The following is a 21,960-nucleotide window of genomic DNA, read 5'->3' on the forward strand; positions in this document are numbered from 1 at the left end:
TTCTTTCTCAGGCCTCAGCCTTGAGGTCTCCCTTGAGTGCTTCCTAATGGGAGACCCTAACAAGAGGCCAGTTGGGGGGGTGAGGGGAGATCTAGCTTACAGACGACTGGTGTAGCATCACAGAACAAAATGTAGAAGTGTGTGTTTAAACCGGAAAGATACTAGCTGTCAAGTGATAAAAATAAAACTACTTAGTAATGAATTTGATGTCCTTTATTTAAGGGAAAGCAATCCATGAGTTGGGGAGTACAATATTTCACAAGCAGCGAAGAGCTCTTCCCGAGGGGTAAGTTTGGGCAAGAGGGAGATTTGTAGTGTGTTAAAAGAGGAACCAAGGAAGCAGGTGTGGGCAGTGTAAGCCCTGAAAGTTCTTCTTTTTCTTTTTCTCTTTCTCTTTCTTTTTCTTTTTCAGAATGCAAGTACCTGACTTAAGCTTTGATTGCCGAGGCTTCACTTCAAAGGGACATTTACTTCAGAGGTGGCCATCTGGAATAATCACATCGCCAGCCACATAACCAGATAAAGAGCCAGCCTGCCTCACCTCACTGAGGCTCCGATGTTTAAGGATCTTGTCCGAGTTCAATAACTGACGATTTGGGCAACTTGTTTTTTTTTCCTCTTCCTGCACTTAAAATTCCCACTGTTATGTTTTAAATTCACCAATAAAGAGCAAGCCTGCGAAACCTTAGGCCCCACACTCAACCCCTGTCTTTTGTTACAGAGCCCCAGCCAAGAACCTAGAAGGATAGATGGAAAGATTTTTTTTTCCTCCTCTGCAAACATATTTCATTCCAACACTATGAGTTTATCAAGTTCTCTTCCTTCATCTTTAATTGTACTGTTGGCCTAGAGCCATGATGGCGAACCTATGACACGCGTGTCAGAGGTGACACCCGAACTCATTTTTTTTGGTTGATTTTTCTTTGTTAAATGGGCATTTAAATATATAAAATAAATATCAAAAATAGAAATCTTTGTTTTACTATGGTTGCAAATACCAAAAAATTTCTATATGTGACACGGCACCAAAGTTAAGTTAGGGTTTTTCAAAATGCTGACACGCCAAGCTCAAAAGGTTCGCCATCACTGGTCTAGAGGCCCTGTGGTTTCTCTACTGCAGCACTATTTTGGGCAGAATAACTCTTTGCTGCGAGAGGCTGTCCGCACACTGCAGGATGTTTTGCAGAATCTTTGGATTCTACTTTCTAGATGCCAGTAGCATGCCGCCACTCTGGTTGTGGCAGTCAGAAATGTCTCCAGACATTACCAAATATTTTTAATTTCAGTTAAACAAGACATACTTTTTTACTATAAGTATATCCCATGTAATATTTCAGAAATTTCTCTAAAATTCAAATTTAACTGAACATCTTATATTTTTATTTGCTGAATCTGGCAGCCTTATCTGGAGGTAAAATCTTCTCTGGGTAAGGGCTCACTGGCCTAGAGTTAAATATAAGGGTTTTACCAATTGCCATGACTCAATTGTGTTTTGATTGGTTTGTTTTAAGAGTCAACTCTACATTGAAAGAGTTCACCTTTCATAATCATAATGAGCATTGTGCTTTTAGAAACACATTGTAGGGGAGAAAAGATAACTTTTCCTATGCCCTTCGAGGTTCTTGATTGAGGTTCCCCATCCCATAATAAAAGAAAGATTAACAAGAGAAAAACAAACAGAAGTTGAATAACATGTACAACTCATGTATACATGGGAGATACCCAGGAAAACTGAGTAAAACTCCCTGAAGTGGCCAAAGCCCCCACTTGAAATACCATTTTGAGCTAAAGAAAAAAGAAAGATGTTGGGTAGGGGCAGTTATGGAGGTTACCAGGAAAAGTACAGCAAATAAGGATCAAGTTTGTTATGCAGGGTCTATGGCTTCTCCACTGATAATGTTATTGGAGAATTTCATGGATTGTCTCGCTCTGTTGCTAGTGGGAGTGGGGTTCTTGGGGTGCCACTGAAATAAGCATTTCCAGGAGGTCCCCACCGGAAGATGAGATGTGGTGGAAAGCTTTATTTCAGTGGAATTACATCCATCCCTGGGTTTCTAAAGTCCCATTTCCCTTAAACCTGTCCTGGAAAAGGAACAGCTAGGGATTCAGCAGACCTAAAAGCAAAGCCAGCGTCCAGAGTTTCTATTCCATGGCGGAGTTGAGTTCAGTACAGCATCAGATTAGTTCCAGTTCATTAGTCAGTCCATTGAGGCTATGGGCCATGTGGGCCGGTGCAGAGTGTAAGAGCTCCGCAAGCCAGGAGTCAGGGGCAAGCAGCAAGAGAGCGAGAGGGGGAACTCCTTCGTTCAGGAGCTGATGTGTCTCAAATCTTCCCATGCTCGCAGTCACCATGCCTACTCTGATCCATGACCTGTTCCCAGGTGTGGCCGAGAGACAAGCACTCTCCCTAAGTCACCCAGACCTCATTGAGCATACATTTATCTGACCCTCCCCTTTTTCCTTTCCAGTTAATGAATAACTGGGTTAAATACAACCATATCATAAGAGTTTCCAGAGATTTCGAGTCACCCTTCTCCTCCTGGTACGGACAGGAGACACCTTTACAAATGGAGATTTATTTTATAAATTTAAATATCCTTTCCAACAGGTTAAATTTCACTCTATTTTCAGAGACTCTCTTGTGTGTCTACAATTTCTCAAAAATAACCAATTCAACGTAATCTTTATACCAAAAAGGCCGTATTAGAATGGCATATTTTGCTAACCTTCAAGACGCAGCAAAGAGAGAGATGTCGAATCCAATTAGGTGATTGTGGTCCTGATAGGAAATTAAAGAAACCTGAGTTCCATCAGAGAGAGCTTGGAGAAGGAAGCTAGCAGCAACCTTAGCAGAGAGGTTGTGAGAGCAAAGAGTTCCGCCACACACGCTAGTTAAAGGAGGTTACAAAAGAAACTAAAAGGGGTTATGAAAGATTTGCATAAGCAAGTGATGGGCCTGATGGAAATACCAATGTTTCAGTCTATGGAAAAGACACTTAAATGTTTTAAGAAACTAAAGAAATTCAAAGAAAAGCAAGCCAATGAGGAAGTCAACTGCAATCTTAGAGGATATTGCAGACTTCTGTCTCCATCAGACTACCAAACTCTTAAACTCCTACCAGGTTGGTCCCAAGTCCAAGTCCATAGTAAAGTAGGTAATTCTTTTATAACATTAATAGAAATGATTCACATGTGATCAGTGGAGGAGGAAGAATTTCCCTGAATAGGCTCAGGACTTGAATCCTGGTCCTTGATCTTGGCCACTAAAGAACCTTAACTAATTGGATCAACCACATCAATTTGCTTGGAATGACTGAACTGTTTCTTTCATGGATGTGTGTGGGTATTTTAAATATGGGAAAATTTAACACTTTGTGATGACTGAGTTAAGTTCAGAGAAAATGTGTGAGTATCTGATATTAATACAGAAAATGTTTACAATGTTTAAGGGATTTGGCATGTTACCATGTTTGACCAAGTGACCTGGTAATTCCATTTAAAATGTATAATAGAGTAATTGATTTTAGACCTAGAATTTTTAAATTGAATATTATAAAATAATTTGGCTAAATTTGTAAACAGCATTAAAATGTTTAAGACAACTTAATATTTATTATGTTAGTATAATTTACTAGATTTATAAAACCATTTAGTTAGTTGGGAAAATATTCCCTGTTAGGCTTAGAATTGAAGTGCTTAAAAACAAAACTTAAGTATAGTAATGCTATAAATGTCATTTAAACCTTTTATAATAATTTAATTAACTAGGATGTTAATGGATTGATTCTTCAGAGAGTTTAGTATTTTCCATTTGAGTTGAAACTTGACTCAAAGATCTCCTTGAAAGTGATTATGGACACATTTATGTATAGAAAATAATATATTTTTATAAAAATATAAAATAATAGTAATTCATGTATATCAAGTAAATAAAACATTATGTGTACAATAGCTTATAAATTGACCTTAATTTATTATTTTAAGTAGCCTATATTAATCAACATCAAGAAAAAATAAACTTCTCTTTACTTAAAGAGAGCAAATAAACCATAGCCAGAGTTTTGAAGATGATTTTTCATGAAAGTCAAGGCCTATGGCAGACATATGGTTCTAACCAGCGGGTTTGCTGGTCTCTAGCCTTTCGCAATCGCCTCTGAAAACCAGATTTCAATGAGGAAATGTCCTAAACACAGTACCCCGTTTTGAACTCCGTGTCCTTCCTGCCAATGTGAGAAGCTTCCTTTCCTCCTCAATTTTGCTTCTTTCTTCCCACTTGCTACCCCTGGCAGAGCAGATGTGACTCAGAAACCGGTTTCTCAGGCTTGTAACTTTAGATGATGCACAGCGTGGGTCATTACCGGGTAACCAATACCTTTGTTTCATTGGGTTGGGCCCTCTAGAAGGTGGTGTTGCTGTCTGTGTCGCTGGAAATGCACTCACAGATGTGGAAAGAAAGGGTTTGCCACTGACCTGGACTTCTGGGACCTTCCTCTCTGCCGGGAAGCATTTTGATGTTAATCAGGAATACCTACGGAAGATTCGAGAAGCTGTGGGGGTGAAGTAAGTCTGTGAGAGACCAGCATGGGGATCCTATACTCTGAGGTAATCTTTCTGAAAATCAGACTCCAAACGTGTTAAAAACTGCTCATGTTTTCGAATGTAACTTCCTGTCCCTGTTAATCTGTCTCCTTTTCTTCTGTTGAACTTTCTGTGAGCGCATCAAGTCAAAACAAAGTCCCGTGTGTTCATCTTTCTGATATTTTTAATATTTTAGGGCAAATCGTTCTTGCCATTCTAAAATGTTAGCTACATGTAAGTAAAGAGGAATACAACACACATTTCGCGAATCCACATGTCTGCAGGGTAATTTGGACCTTGCAAAGTGGAGTTTGAGTTGTCCTATTGTGACGTCAAACATCCCGAGGAAAAGTGAAAATTGTACCTAACTGGATTTTCTAAACATACAAAAGATAGACTGGTTCTCTTATGGAAATGCATATACAGAGTACCGCCTTTCAGCTTGGTATTTGAAAGGAAATTCACCTCTAGTAATTGTTAATGAAGACTCTCTGTATAGAAGAGAAATAAAAAACAATACATTTTCAAATATACTTTTTTAGTTTTTTTTCACATCTGATGGATACAAAAAGTGCTTTTTCCTATATTGAAAGTAGCCTATTAGAATCAAATTAACTTTTAACTACGTTTCAAAGGAGTGCAAGTGAGTAATGCTTCAACAAGTACAAGAGATGCGACGGCATTATTATTCACTATTTGCTCCCTAACACATCAACCGGTTAGTCTGCATTTCATTACAGATGCTCAGCAGAACCTCATTGGGTGGTTCTTCTAGTACTAAAGGCAGTTTCTCCCCATTTGCAGTTACTTCTAATGCCAGGGATGTGTGTGTGTGTGTGTGTGTGTGTGTGTGTATGTGTGTGTGTGTTTACTTTTTTATAGTCAAGGTGTTCTTTGATTAGTTTATAATTCTAGGTAATGTCTTGCCCAGTGACTTTGGTCTGGTGAAAATGACAACACTTGAAACACTCAAATAAGTCTCATGCTTTAGATTGTCTAAATGTCAGCGAGAGAAAATTGTTTAAAATGTAGATTCAGGTGCCTCCTCCCTACAGTGTGTCTCCCTATCTGTGGTAGTGTCAGAAACCTACTTTTAGAAGAGCATCCAGGTAGTATTGATGCAGGTGATCAGTTTACTACCACAGTGATCTAGGCTAGTGCTTTTCAAATTTTAATGTGCACCAATCACCTCAAGATTTTGTTTTAAATGCACATTCTTATTCTGCCGCTCTGGGTGAGGCCTGTGGGACCTAAGATTATACATATCAGCTCACTGATGCTTTTGTTGGTCCACATACCACACTGTGCATAGCCAGTGGATAGTTAACTGTAGTCTAGGCCCTGGAAATAATTACATTTAAAAAAAGAACTCTGCTTGAGCAGTGCAGTTGTTTGTTGATTGTGTGTTGATTTGGCAAGTGGTTGAGTCATGCAAGGCACGGCAAAGCAGGGCAAGACATGTTGAATCACTTGTAAATATTAATGAGAATATGCCCAGAAGTGGAATATATGCTTCACTTTTCAGATCTATTGAGGACAAAGCAACTTGGAATTTACTATGATATTTTAAAACAAATACAACAACCACACACACACACACACACACACACACACACAGAGTGAGAGAGAGGTAAAACCCTAATTTACCTAGATGACCATAGGTAACTAATCAAAGCTCATAATTAATATTGAACCAAAAACAGTCTAAGGTAGAACTAAAATAAATGTTGCCATGCATCTCAGTTTGACAAGTGGAAGTGGATTTTAGGCTCTCCCATTTAATACTGTACACTGTCTACTTTAAAAACACAAAAACACCTGCCAACTCAGTCATTTCTAGGAAAAAATTATTTACCTTTTTGGAAAATAATTTTTCAATTTTCAGGATTCCCCTTAATATCAACAACTCCTCCTCCTCCTCCTCCTCCTCCTCCTCCTCCTCCTTCTCCTTCTTCCTGTTTTTAGGTAAAAGTAGCTATAAATGAGGGTAGGTAAAGGCACTTGCAAAACTACTTAGAGTAGCAGGTTTCAGAGTAAATGTCTCATCTCCCAGCATGACAGCTGTGGCGGGATGCTGTTTGGGGAATGGCTATGTTTGGATGTGTTTGCTCTGCTGTCTTGTTACTCTCCAGCAGCCCTGAACCCAGGAGATATTCCACTAGTATGAGAGGTGCTCTCACTGAATTCCCACAGAGATTTTTCATTTTGGCTGATGGGTTTAGACATTCCTCATTTTCAGTTGACAGATTTCACGGTATCCCAGAGCAATGGATTTGAGAGCTCCACTGATTCTGCCAAAGACTCAGAAAATCCTCAGTATCCCAAGATATCAACTTCTCGATATCTGGATTAACATCATGCTGTTAAATGTCCAGAATTAGAATCTGACTTCGGTGATGGATGAAAAATGCTGAAGGGAAATGGGTTCTTTTAGATTGGAAGAAAACATAGGTTGCTTGTTTCAGTTGCATTTGGGAGTTACATGTGAATGGAAAAGGAAAATGAACAAGCTTAGCCTCTCCTGGTATTCTGATCCAGAAGGTCTGTGGTGAATCCTCTGTGACACTCTCCCATGCATAATTTAAAAAAGGTTTCGAAGCTCTGGAGTAATCTCTCAAATATTTAAACATTACCTACTCATGTGCATGTGCCAGTCTCTCATTCACCCTGTACCAGTCACCCTGCATTTCCTATAAAGAATGTGAGCCATTAAATAAGAACAGGGCAAGAAACGTCCAGTCCTGCCCCATTCCCTGGTTCTGTACTGTCCTGACACATCTACTTTTATTTAATTTTTTTGTAAAATTCAACTTTCCACTTGGAATGTGAGAAGCTCTTTGAGATTGGACACACAGGCTTATCTTTTTTTAAAAAAAGCTGTAGGGGAGGAAAAATGCTTTTTTGCTTTACTCATCTTAGGTGCATTGGCTGGGGCCCTGTAAAATAGACTGACAGCAGAAAAACAAACAGGAGTTTATGAACACCTGCATCATGCATTCATACGAGATGAGTAACTCAACGTGTGGTTAGAACTTGGGCTCATACAGCATCTTAACAAAATAATAAATTTTTAGTGGCAAGACAAAGGAAACAGGCTGAGTTTCTGGGAGTGGTGAATTATGAGAAGGCAAATATTTAGGGAAGCTAATGGAAGATAAGGGCTACTTGGTAAATTTTATTATGTAGATGGCGCCTTCTCTGGGCTGACAAGAGTTACTTTTGTCTTCTTAAAGGGAAGGGGGAACACCTTCACAAATTTGTGTCCTGCTTTCAGCTAAATGGGGGTAGAGTGGAGAGCTTTCCTTGTACCAGCTTCTTCTCAATTGCCTTTAGTTAAAAATAGTCTTTATGCTGAGAGTTGTATTTTGAATTGAATATTCTGCTACCTTTCAGAACCTTGAATTGCTAATAGTGATGATCTATAATATATGTATATCATATATATGTTATATATTGATATATATACATGATGATAATATTTTTTAAATTGAGGTATAATTGACTTAGATTAATTTAAGGAATACAATGTAATGATTCAATAGTTGTATATGTTGCAAAATCATCACCACAATAAGTCCAGTTAACATCCATCACCATACATAGTTACAATTTTTTTCTTATGACATGAACTTTCAAGATCCATCCTCCTTCAGCTTTCAAATATACAATTCAGTGTTTTTTTGTTTGTTTGTTTTTAAATATGTTTTATTGATTTTTTACAGAGAGGAAGGGAGAGAGATAGAGCGTTAGAAACATCGATGAGAGAGAAACATTGATCAGCTGCCTCCTGCACATCTCCTACTGGGGATGTGCCCACAACCCAGGTACATGCCCTTGACCGGAATCGAACCTGGGACCTTTCAGTCCGCAGGCTGACGCTCTATCCACTGAGCCAAACCGGTTTCGGCCAGTGTTTTTAACTATAGGCACCATGCTGTACATTACATACCAAGGACTTATGCATTTTATAACTAGAAACTTATACCTTTGACCTCAGATAACCACCAATCTGTTCTCCATATTCATGTGCTCTAGTTCTATGTTTTGTTTTCATATTCCATATATAGGTGAGATCAGACAGGATTTATCTTTTCCTGTCTGACTTATTGCACTTAGCATAATGCCCTCAATGTCCAGCCATGTTGTCATAAATGGCAAGATTCCCTTCTTATTATGGTTGACTATTATTCCAGTGTGTGTGTGTGTGTGTGTGTGTGTGTGTGTGTATGTACAAAATTTTTTTATCCATTCATCCACCAATTGGCATTTATACTGTTTCCAATGTTTTTAAGAAAGAAGGAGAGCCAGGCCTGCCTGGCTCAGTGGTTTAGCATCGACCTATGAACCTGGAGGTCACGGTTCGATTCCCTGCCAGGAAACATGCCTGGGTTGTGGGCTCGATCCCCAGTGTGGGGCCTGCAGGAAGCAGCCGATCAGTAATTCTCTCTCATCATTGATGTTGCTGTCTCTCTCTCCCTTTTCCTTCCTCTTTGAAATCAATAAAAATATACTTTAAAAAAGACAGAGAGAATGTGGGAGCATCCCAGAGTTGGGCCTAACATCTACAATACAGGATATGCTTGGAGCTCAGTGAGAGAACGTGGCTTGGAATAACCAACCCCAGCTGTGTAAGCTGGACTTTTAAACAGGGTTGATTCATTTAAACCCTTACCACACATATTTATGTTGATATTATTTACAATATGTTGGTAAGTTTACAAACATGTAATGAGGACATTATATACCTGGCATTTCTAAACACTTCCTATGTATTAACACAGTTCATACAACAACCATATAAGTTGGTCACTATTATTGTCCTTATTTTACCAATAACAAAAATGAGGCAAAGATAGTTTAAGTAGCTTGCCCAGAGTTATGCAGCTAAAAAGTACTTACTGGCTGGAGATCAGGGGCTGGGATATGAGAACTATGTTTGTATATTCAGGAGAATTCTGCTTACATCACTGATGAGCACACTAGGTTCTTTTTCTACTTGCTATCTCAAGAGGGGTGTCATACTCCCAAAAGGAGTTGGTCTTAACCACTCTGCCATTCTTCTGGTATTCCTCTCTACTAGGATATATTACTGTTCTTTTCCCTTCGTGAAAAGAATGGGGTAAACTAAATCCAGGTTCCAATGAAGTATATTCTACTCTTACTCTGCATATGTGCTGCTAAGTGTTGAAAATCATGTCATAATAATGTATCCTTTTAAACTTTGAGAAGGTCTAATGATATGGTTATTATGAGCAGAGGGATATACAACACCCAACATGCATATGAATACATGAAACACATATAACATACATGTATGTGCTCATGCACACATATACCCTTAATATCAATCTTTAGGAATGGGTCTATTTTTCAGATGCTACTATGAGAAAAAGAAACATAGTTCAAAGAAGAGAGGTATTGTTTTAAAATATATAGTGTCCAGAGAGTGCAATTTAGGTTGAGCAGGGTTTATTGGGGGAGCTGGTAGAGTTGAGGAGAACTCAGGGAAGACAGAATAGAGATGTGACTAATGGGAAGGCTATTGAATTGGAAATCAAGAAAACCTAGAATTTAGTTCTAACTGTGCCAGGAAGTCTGTGGGACTTTGGGGAAATCATTTAACCTCTCTAAGTTAGAGTTCCAGTAGTCCTAATAAGAGCTGGGTGAGATCCTGATCTAATAGTTCTAACACAAGAGAGCTGAGTGAGATAATGTTCAACATGATGTTCATTCTATGTTTTAGGAAAAGGGAATGCAAGCTAATTGGAAAAGGATTGCCTCCCTTCACAGTCTCACCAGCTCTTTCTCTACCTGCATCTAGCAAATTTTTGGCATTCTATATTCAAAAAGAGCACCCAGGGACTTCCACCCCAATTGGTGTTTTAAGTCTTCCCTTGTATATTATAAGTGATTTTACAAATTATAATGTGGTACTAAGTCACATTTCAAAAAGGAAATAGCTTTAATGTATAAAAGACCTATACTACAGGCTCAGGCCACTGTAGCTTCTTAATGTATTTCTACAACCTGATGCTTCAAACAATTTTTTATTTTTATGCATCTCATGAAAACACTTTCATTATGATTATCCTAAATATCCCTCATCATGCTAAAGAGCCTTTTCCACCTTTGTCACAATTTTCTCTCCTAAATTATTAACCCATTCATCTATGTAAACATAATTGCTACTTACAGAGTTGTCTTTGTTTATTTATTTACTAGTAGCTCTGCGCACGAATTCGTGCACCGTGCGCGAGTAGCTCACTGCTGCTTGCCTCAGCTGGCCACTCCGCCCACTGCTGCTGCTAGCTTTTTGCTGCTCCCAGCTCACTGCCCCGCCCTCCTATAGCTCTCCGCCGCTTGTAGATTGGTCGTGACGTTACAGCTTCCTGGCTAATTTGCATATTCCTCTATTATTATATTCGATGATAAGTACATATTAGTATAAAGAATGAAGATGAAACCTCAGCCTTTCTGGCAAAAATATCACCAAATGTAAAGTTCTCTCTACTCCAAATCTCTGTTCTTCTTCCCTGGCTTTGGCCTTAGATCCAGAGTTGTCATTCTGTTTAGTAAGGCACATGCATCCATTTTTGTTCTCTAGACCATCACCTCTTCACTCTCTTCCAGCAATTACCTACTCTTTCATAACCACCCCTGCCCATCATCACTGGGTCCTTGTGTTTTAATAATTATTAGTGTAGCTAACATTAATTGAGGGTTTATTGTGAGTCAGATCTGAGTGAAGCACTTCATCTACACAATCTCCTTTAAAACTTTCTGTAACCTGATAAATAAGATGTAACTATTAAATGCAGAAGGGAATTGAACATAAGAAGTTTAAGTAAGTTGTCCAAGTACCTGTTACATGGTCAAATTGAGATTGGAACTCAGAAATTTGCTTCTAGAGCCTGTACTTGTAACCAGTAGACAACACCATTTTGTCTACAAATGTGCAGAATGATGGCCATATTCTGCTACTCCTGTTCACTTGCAAGTTCCCTCTTAGCTTTCGCTGCCAAATTTACCACAAATTCCTCTCCAATCACCTCCTCTAATTCTTCATAGAGTATGTATGCAGGCCTTTGTATTCTGTCTTCTGCCTTCTCACTCTATAAAAATTGATCTCTGAATGGTCATTAATGGTCAAATCCAGCAATCTTTTCTTATACTTCATTCTCTTGACTCTGTCTTCCTTCTTGAAACATTTTCATCTGGGCAATATATTTTTCTGCTTTCTTCAGCAACCTCTCTAACCACTTCTTTACCTCTTGGTAAATATTGCTAATTCTAGGTCAGTTTGGAGAAAGAATCTGGATCTATAACCAAGAAGTCTTGGACACCAGCAGGCCAGGGCAGAAGAAGACTGATAAGTCTTCTGGGACTGTAGGCTGTAGCTTAATTTTGGGTGCAAATGCAACCAAAAAAGTCTTAAAACACAAAGTCTTATAGCCAGATGACATTCCAAAAGCTATTTTTAAATTGCTTGAAGTAATTAGAGCCAGAATGCATGAATTTGCTTCCTGTCATTGTCAACTATGGGCTGTGTGACCGCAGCAGGAAAGACAAACTACCTCAGTTTCGCCTGTACAATATGGGCATAATAATAATACTTAGCTTATAGAATTGTTGTGAGGGTTAAATGAAATAAATGAGGTGCTCAATAAAAGCTCATTATAATTTAAAAATTTTTTTTTATTGATTTCAGAGAGGAAGGGAGAAGGGGGAGAGAGAGAGACATCAATGATGAGAGAATCATTGATCGGGTGCCTCCTGCACGCCCCCTACTGGGGATCGAGCCCACAACCCAGGCATGTGTCCTTGATCAGAAATGAACCCGGGCTGGCACTCTAACCACTGAACAAAACCGGCTAAGGCAAAAGCTCATTATAATTTATTCATTTACTTATTTACTCATCAAATATATATTGAATACCCACTTTTTGTTAGGCATATGCTGGGTGCTGAGGATACAAAGTTGTACAAATACAGACATAATACTTCTCTTGTGGAGTTTACAGTCTTGGAGGGATAGCTGTTAATAACACACGTCTTTATTTACTTGGGTCAAGGATACGGATAGAGAGTGGTGGGAGATGGAGTTGGAAAGACAGGACTTGTGAGATTTGAAGAGTCGAGCGTGCCAGCTTGGGGTCAGCATCCTAATCTGGTTGGTTACCACTGAAGGCTTCCAGGAGGGAAGTGATAAGAAACTGCTGTTTTTGGAGGATGGGTTGGAGCTGAATGTGTGAGGCTAAGAAGTAAGGCCAATTAATGACCATGTTTGCAATAGACCTGGTTAGAATTATGATCTGAACTAGTGCTTGGGCAGTGAGGATGGGCGGGAGGGATCCGATTGTGTTTAGAATTATCATGGCAAGTTTCCAAATTCTCACTGGTTTCCTCTACAGCCCGAGTTCCTCCAAGTTTTAAGAACTTTAGAGGCCAACAGAATTCATACTATTCCTTCAACCCAAAGGGACAGCTCCCCTTCTCTTTTCCATTCCTAGCTGGCCAACCAGCACTTTTCTTTTCTTATTTTATTTTATTTTTTAAAATTTATTGATTGATTAAGTTATTAGATATGTGTCCTTATCCCCACATTACCTATCCCCCCCCCCCCCCACTCATGCCCTCAGCCCCCTGTTGTCTGTATCCATTGGTTAGGCCTCTATGCTTGCATATAAGTCCTTTGGTGTATTTCACCCCCTTGCCCCCACCCTCCCCTACCTTCCCTCTGAGATTTTATGGTCTGACAGATGCTTCTCTGTCTCTGGATCAACCAGCACTTTTCTACTGGGTTTTCTGTCTTCTTTTGTTAGTGCTTTTATGAAACTGAACTGCCCCCTAGCGGAGACTGAGAATTTATAACAGCACAGAATCTTTTCGGCGGTTTTACAATCCATGCAACAAATCACTTGTACGTCTAACTAAGCCAGGCATATACTTTACTTTTCAAAACAGAAACTCTGTGTCTAGGATACAAGGAGCCTAGGAAATATTGAAAGATAAGAATCGAGTCCACAACCCAGGCATGTGTCCTTTACCAGAAATGAACCCGGCTGGCACTCTAACCACTTAATATTTAAGTAATATCGCTCATGTGGGATTGAGAAAGCACTCAGAGACATCCAGCGGCTGAGGAAAACCATCCGCCTTCTCCTTTTCTTGCTTTAGTTAAGTTTCAGTAAGGATTTTGAGGAGCCCAAGTAGAGGAGGCTTTACTTGATGCCCTGTGGGAATGTGTACCCAGTATTGTCAAGTCTTTCCATTTTGGGGGGCTACAGAAGTTTTTACATTTCTGTGTGTCATGGTTCCTTAGGGACTCAACGTTTGTTCTAGACTTAACACTGGGCATAACCGAGACCAAAAATCCCATCGACAAAGCAATATATTATGATTTGGAAACACTTGAATTTTAAGTTACCGGGTAGTGATTTTTTTTCTTATGTTTGTGTTTTAATTATATTTCAAAATCTGCTTTTGTTTATCTCTCCTCAGCCTATCTGCCAAGCAGCCTATCAGAACGACTTTGGTCAAGTGTGGCGGTGGGTGAGGGAGGACAGCAAGTACATCAATGTTCAAGATGGCTTCAATGGAGACACTCCCCTGATCTGCGCCTGCAGGCGAGGGCACCTGAGAATCGTTTCCTTCCTTTTAAGGAGAAATGCTGATGTGAACCTCACAAACCAGGTGAGGCCATGACACAGCAGTGGAAAGTAGTTGACCATGGCACTTACTCTTAGCATGGATGGGAGCAGTGAATGTCATTTTCTGATGCTTATAGCTCCTGACACCAACAATTTCTTTTTTACCTTACTTTAGAGCAGTGGCTCCCAATGTGGGGCACATGCCCCACAGGGGGGCAACTTGATTTTTAAGGGGGGCAGTTCGAGAATGAGTTATTAACAGTGATTTTTTTGCATTTCTTATGATTCGAGGGGCCTCATGTGCAGTATATAAATGTATGTTGTGACATATTTATGCATTTTAGTTCTCTATTATGTTTTGAAACTTTAGTTGCTATTTTTCATATCACTTCATATTATTATTATTATTTTAACAATTTCTTAGTGATTTCTGCCTCAGTTCTTTAACTGTCCTCTTGTTCTTTAATTTTTCTCTTTCATGGATGCCAGATTCTTTGGAAGCTTGTTTAAACCAAGTTAATGGTCTTTTAGACTCCCTCCATGGGAATAGGAGTTCACTTTTTGAATAATAAGAATTATATGTCACAGAGAGGACATGAGGATTTCAGAGATGTTTAGGTGGGGCATGGTCAAAGAAACGTTGGGAACCTCTGCTTTAGAGAGACTGACACATATTGAGGGTATTTTATTAAGCTAGAAAGCAAAATAAAAAATTCAATCATCAGGCATATTTTGTGGTTAATTATGTCCTTAGAACTTCTGAAAAGGAAGAAAATCGCTCACTCATATGTCTGGCTAGAGCTTCCTTTCTTTTCTTTCTCCTCCCCATGTTTTTCCTTGCCCCTCCTTCTATCCCAGCTCCACCTCCTCACTATTAAAGGGGTAATGGGAAAAATTTCCAGGGGGGCGGGCAGGAGGGTGGGGGGATATTGATCTGCTGGTCAATATTTCATTGGTTTTGTTGGGTTTTTTACCTTCTATGTCAGTGTACTGATCTCCAGAATATCCTATAGTCTGCATACAGAATAGAAGAATGCTAGTGAAAAATTTGCCAAAGACAAATAAGCCCATGAGCCAGAGGTTATGGGAAGCCACATAGAAAGGCATGGAAGATGCAATATTAGCTGACGTGGAGTCTTCAGTGAAGGAAGAGTAGAATGTGTGTCTATAGCTGTATCCTTTGAGAGCCTCTGGAGCTATCAGTGTCTGCATTATAGTAAAGGCAGCCTTTAACGTCCGCTGAGTAAACATAAAAAGTCATTGTTTGTAGTAATTATTAATGCCCTATATCCACTCATGTATATTCAATGAGGGAAAACAGCCTGTAGGGCCCCACTTGCCTCTTCTAAGTCACTTTAAAGATCAGCCATTTGGAGTAATAATTCATTATCACAAAAAGAAATCATTACTGGACTTGCTTGTTTGGGCTTACTATTTTTTTTTGTTTTGTTTGTTTGGTTTGGCTTCAAAGTCATGCCTGTGCTAATCTAACCGATCTGCAACTTAGTACAGTATGACATGATCTCCCAGCTGAAGAACCAGGTGTGTGGAGTGGTGAGAGGGCGTGGTGAAGACAGATGTCAATGAGTCACATCCTCTCTCAGGAGATTTACTATTAGGAAGCTGAGGGAGGGAGAGGTTTGCCAACTCAGGGACAGGGCTGAGGAGGCACCTTTATTTCCATTTCACACAGAACCTGAGCCAGCCTCCTGGGATCCTCTTGTTTATAAATATTATGGAAAGGACTTTAGTGGATACCTTCAATAAGTAGAGATTTTATCAGAGTAAGTGTTTGGTTTGCATTTTCTATTTTTAAAATACTTTCATGAGTTTTAAGTGTTTAATCTTTTTCATTTTTCCCAAATGCTAATTTTTGTACATTAACAATTTGAACCAGTGCTTTCTCGTTTCTTGATCTATATGAGTTATTTTCAAAAGTACCAAATAAAAGCCTTAAAAAATTACAAAAAGCTCGGTTGGTAATTTAGATTCATATGCTTAATAGAGAACATCGATTCTATGGAAAGCAAATTAAAGCATAAAAATAGATACAGATACAGATACAGACATAGATACAGATATAGATGTATTTTGGCCTGTGAAATTGACCCAGATTAGAAATGAAAATCAAGTGTTGGTCAGGAAGAAAGTTTTAAATCATTATCATTTTACTGGCGCACAATGTAGTAGCACAATATGAAAAGCACTAATACCTTTTATGCCAGGAATCACATTTTTAGAAACTTATATTAAAGATAAATGTTGACAAATCTTTGTGAATGAGGATGTTCAAGTAGTCTTATTTTTATAAAAATCAAAAGTTAAAGACTCAAATGCCCAATGGGTAGGGTTTAGCTAAATAAATCAGAGTAGTTCTATTCCATTAAAAGCCAAACAGCCTGTACAGTCATATGTTTGAAAACATTAAATGGCATGGGAAGATGCACATATTCTAAATTTTAATTGAAAAAAAGCATATAAAATATTGCAAATGCTGTATGAACCTACATTTAAAAAAATCCACCTGTATACATTTTAAAAGATGGGAAGGAAATACAGCAGAATGTCAACAATTAACTCTGGACTGTGTGGTAATGGGTGATTTTAATTCATTCTATTATTATCTTATTGCCTCCTTTACAAAACTTTTGCAGAGAACATACATACTTTTATATTAGGAAAACAAAAAGTCTTATTTAAGAACAGTGCCTCCCACAAGTGGAAGTTAACCTCTCTTTTTCTCTCTGGCTTTCCCTCTCTTCTCATTGATTTGGTTGATTTCCAATCACAACCGCCTGTTCTGCTTTGTACTGATGTGGCCATGTTTCTATCTCCCTTGGTTGATTATGAGGCCCAAGGCTGTACATTCCTCACAATCTCTAGAAACTTACATTTATGTACTTGAAGAACTAAATCGAGTTATTTCCTTTCTTCTAGCACTTGCCTATATGCATGTAGAAACAGAAAAATTGCCATGTGGTTAAGATTTGTTCATTAACAAACCACAAAATGAATCACTATATGTTTACTATTGGTAATTAGGATTTCCATATTGAATTTAGTCTTCTGTTTATATCTGAATGTATTTTCTCCAAAAAACTAAAATGAGTATGAAAATCCATATTTGATGATTTATAAAATGTACATTTCACCTGTTCTCTTTCTATGGCCCTCCCCCAGCTTCTTCTTTAGACTGTACTCTGTCCAATGTTTTAATCAATGGAAACCTCGGTTTATTCATTAGATATACTCAACAGAAAAAAGGTGGCCTAGATACCATAAGAACAAAAAGCACAAACTAATTTTTGATAGGGTAATCTGAAAACAGGAAATTTGAAGTGAAATATTTATTCATGAAGAGGTTTTTTTCTTAATTTTTAGAAAGAGAGAACCTGCTTGCATTATGCTGTGAAGAAAAAATTTACCTTCTTTGATTATCTACTCATTATCCTCCTAATGCCTGTCCTGCTCATTGGATATTTTCTCATGGTGAGTATACTTGTGAGAGCAAAGGGTCAATGAGTAGGAGATCAGTAGCATGACCCATCAAGGTTTGCTGGGCCAGTGAGAGATAAAGGAATAGTAACAGAATAAGCTCTTGGCTTGTATTCTGTAAGTGACATTTCCAACATACATACGATGCTGTGATTAAAGAATAAAGCAAGAAGGAAGGTAGCCAAATCAATTAATCAATAGTACATGGGCACATAGGGGGTATTGGCATTAAAATGAAGCCTATTAATTGAAATAATCCAGACATAAGACAAAGAAAAAGTTTGTAAACAAACTTCTTGTACTTGCCATTTGTCATAGGTCTCCAAGACAAAGCAGAATGAGACTCTTGTCCGAATGCTCCTTGATGCTGGGGTGGACATTAATGCTGCAGACTGTGTAAGTTCGTACTTTTAGTCACTGTGAAATAATATCCAAAGTGGTATTTGTAGGTATGTACTTGTCATATATAAAGTTGCTCGCTTTATTTTCCTTGACACTTTTGCATTTCTTTTTTCACTGCCAATTAGGTGATCTTGAGGTTGTTTATATACGGCCACTAAACTCGCGGGATTAACATCTTTATTGAATACAGAACATTAAAAAAAAAAACTGCTCCACCATTTGTGAGAAGTTAAGGAAGATGAAGGCTCTGACAACAAAATTCTTCCTTGGTAGTTAAGAGGCTGGAGTCAGAATGCCTTCGGGTAAACCCAGGCTTGCCACTTTTTACCTGTGTGCATTTTGGCAAGTTATAAACTTCCTCGTCTTTCTGTTTCCTACTCTGTAACATGAGCATATTGATAAGTTACAGGGCTGATTCATGTAAAGCACTTAGCAGAGTGCCTGACACATGGTACATGCTCAATGAACGTTAGCAGCTGCTACTGAAGCCAAGATCCCAATCAGGAAAGAGAGTCCCCACCTGTGAATTAAAGACAACTAAGGGCAAGGGTCAAGGAAACATCCAAATGTTGGTAAGAGCAGCCTCAGCTAACTTCCCCCTAATATAAGGTTTTGCTTTCACCTTCTACAACTGCAACCTTGAACTCATCTTTCTCCCTTACATGATCAGAAGTGTTTCAAAAATTTATTTGTAAGGAGTTTTATTTGCTTATATTGATTAAATGACATTTTTTATTTCTAGTTCTTTACTGAAAAAGTAGGCCAGTCAAAAGTGGATTTAAAAATAACCAATATTCTGTTTATGATCCCTAATTTCTGTTGTACACATCTGTATATACTACCATTCTATGTTCTGTGATAGATAAAATGTCCCTATTCCTGTTTCTATTTATCATTTATATAATTTTAGTTTGGGTTATATTGGTATCATGTTTAAATGGAGGTAGTTCTCATTCTCTCTCTCTCTCTCTCTCTCTCTCTCTCTGAGAGAGAGAGAGAGAGAAAGTTGATGATAATTACATTCCTGTGCATGCTCATACATATATGCACATACATGCACATATTTTACCACCATTTAAAAAAAACTACCTGTATATTAAGATCCAATTTCCAACTCCAAGTAATGCAGTGTATTGTGTCTTTTAGACTTTCTTTATTTCACATGGAAAAATTCAGAACCAGATCTTGCATTCTTCATGCCATCACTTAATAAAAAAATGAGATCACAGTATTATTTCCTATGATCTTAGAGGAGTTTCTAGGGAAAAAGATCCAAAGTTAATCCCGATAATCTTGATAGTCAAGGATATTATTTCTTCACTTACCAAAACTATGGTTGTTTGGATTTGAAAGGCAAAAAATTTAGCACAAATGTCCCAGCTATACATTTCTTTTAATCTGTAGTTAGTGTTTTAAATTAGTGCCAACGAGGTAGATCCATTATTTTATAATCCTATATAATGAAAGACTAATATGCAAATTGTCCCCTGGACCGGGAGTTTGACCAGGGGGTGGGGCCAGCTGGCCAACCTCCTGTGTCCCTCCCCTGCCACCAGCCTGGCCCAATCAGCCCGATCAGGGTGGGCTAGCCAAACCCCACCCATGCACGAATTCATGCACTGGGCCTCTAGTACATAATATATGCTACAACCAACCAAGTATGGGAGATTTCTATGTCAAACTGCACTGGTCTTACAGGTAAGCTGTAGAAATATGAGCAATGGCCACAGACTGTGGGATTTAAAAAAAAAAAAAAAAAAAACCATAGAGGATGATATCTGCAAAGTGGCCCATATGGAGACTCTAAGGCAGTGGTTCTCAACCTGTGGGTCGCGACCCCTTTGGGGATCAAACGACCCTTTCACAGGGGTCGCCTAAGACCATTGGAAAGCACATATATAATTACATATTGTTTTTGTGATTAATCACTATGCTTTAATTATGTTCAATTTGTAACAATGAAAATACATCCTGCATATCAGATATTTACATTACGATTCATAACAGTAGCAAAATTATAGTTATGAAGTAGCAATGAAAATAATTTTATGGTTGGGGGTCACCACAACATGAGGAACTGTATTAAAGGGTCATGGCATTAGGAAGGTTGAGAACCACTGCTCTAAGGGAAGAGATGGTCACATGATCACAATGCTGATTGGCCAGATGTACAGAAATTATCCCAAGAAATTCAGCATTCGCCTTTTATAAGTTGCATTTTTCAGTTTGAATAGAAAATGAGAAAGGAAGGTATTGATAGCTTATAGAACATTAATAATGTACATATTGAGGCAGAAAAAAGACTTTAAGAACAAGAAATACCATTGCACATAGATGGTTGCAGACTGTTTTGCTTATTGTTTACTATGAAATGTGAAGAGCGCTTGCTAAGAAGCCTCATGCTACGGTCTGTAGAGTCGGATGGGTGAGCTGCAGTGTTGGTCTTTTGTGTTTCAGTACGGCTGCACGGCGTTACATTATGCCTGCGAAATGAAAAACCAGACCCTTATCCCTCTGCTCCTTCAAGCCCATGCAGACCCCGCGGTAAGAAATAAGGTAAGAAACTGTGGCCCCATGGCCCGAAGTTCGCCCAGCTCATGATCTTCTAACTTTGGCCTTGTGTGGAATTACGTTAATTGCTTCTGATGTAAACAACAAAATTAACCATCCTATTAAAAAATTAAGTTATCCTATTACTGTTAGATCTGAATAACATTTAAAGTCTTTGCCAAGCCTGAGAGTCCATCAGTCTAAACTGTTGGCTGGACTCTTAAGAAACTATCATTTCTTTTCTCCTCAGAATGGTGAGAGCTCCCTGGATATCGCACGAAGATTAAAATTTTCCCAGATTGAATTAATGCTAAGGAAAGCATCCTAACCCTTGTGGCCTCAGATGGAGAAGTAGAAACAGTTAAAGGACTGGATCCTGTCTGCATCTTGGACTATTGGTCTGCGGGCCACTCAACTGGATGCAGCCATTTTATGGCGATGATGACGGTTGCCATGGATAACGTTTTTGAAGAGCTCTGTAGTCATGCTTTTGCTCAATGGACTTCACCATGGCCCCAATCCTTCCAGGGGAAACACTAAAGCTGTTGAATTCTCCACTTCAGACAAAATGTGATGCTTCAAAATCAGTCTCTCCCGAAGTAGAAGATCTGCATTATCTTGGACAGTGATCTCTTCTCAGCTGTGTGCTCTGATGGAGGCTGTCCTGTCCATACCATGCCCAGGAGACACTGTTCCTCTCAGGCCCCTTTAAGCAGTGAGAGGGGTGGAAGTGTGTATATTTGTATAGGATGGTGTGTGTATGTGTGTGGGTTTAGAGGTTCACATGTGGATGTTCCTTTGGCAAAACAACTTCAGCAAAAACATTTATCAGTTGTCAGTGGTGGCAGTTTTTCACCACTGAAATTGGCAAATGCTAAAATCAAGCCTTTTATTTTTTCCTTTCTCGAGAACCAGTTTACCAACACACTGCTGAACATTTTGCTATGAGTTTACAAATAAAGGCTATCTTGATTTTGACCAAGACTATGTAACTATAAAGATGTTTGCTTAGCCTGGCTGGCATGGCTCAGTGGTTGAGCATCCACCTATGAACCAGGAGGTCACTGTTCAATTCCTGGTTAGGGCACATGCCCAGGTTACTGGTTCAATCCCCAGTAGGGGGCATGCAAAAGGCAGCCAATCAATGATTCTCATCATCGATGCTTCTCTCTCTCTCTCTCCCTTCCTCTCTGAAATCAATAAAAATATATTTTTTAAAAATTGAGCTATTGGTTCCAGAGTTTTGCAAAATTGTACTATTACTCATATACTTTATATCTGTCAT

The 21,960-nt window shown here is 38.7% G+C and overlaps 1 protein-coding gene across 2 annotated transcripts; it reads left to right on the top strand.

Annotated features, from left to right (window-relative positions):
• The first annotated feature begins 4,286 nt into the window (after positions 1-4,286).
• On the top strand, positions 4,287-21,900 carry ANKRD22 (ankyrin repeat domain 22). 2 transcript variants are annotated; one of them, XM_070432753.1, is made up of 6 exons: positions 4,287-4,602; positions 14,080-14,271; positions 17,610-17,717; positions 18,042-18,119; positions 20,583-20,681; positions 20,926-21,900. In XM_070432753.1, the coding sequence occupies exons 1-6, from the start codon at positions 4,582-4,584 to the stop codon at positions 21,001-21,003; spliced, it is 576 nt and encodes a 191-aa protein (XP_070288854.1). In that variant the 5' UTR covers positions 4,287-4,581; the 3' UTR covers positions 21,004-21,900. The 2 variants fall into 2 exon arrangements, with proteins under 2 accessions (XP_070288854.1, XP_070288855.1); XM_070432754.1 differs by lacking the exon at positions 17,610-17,717.
• The last annotated feature ends 60 nt before the right edge of the window (positions 21,901-21,960 follow it).

The sequence above is a fragment of the Myotis yumanensis genome, unplaced genomic scaffold (genome assembly GCF_028538775.1).
Source record: "Myotis yumanensis isolate MYYU_CA2020_CCGP unplaced genomic scaffold, mMyoYum1.0.hap1 SCAF_13, whole genome shotgun sequence".
NCBI lineage: Eukaryota > Metazoa > Chordata > Mammalia > Chiroptera > Vespertilionidae > Myotis > Myotis yumanensis.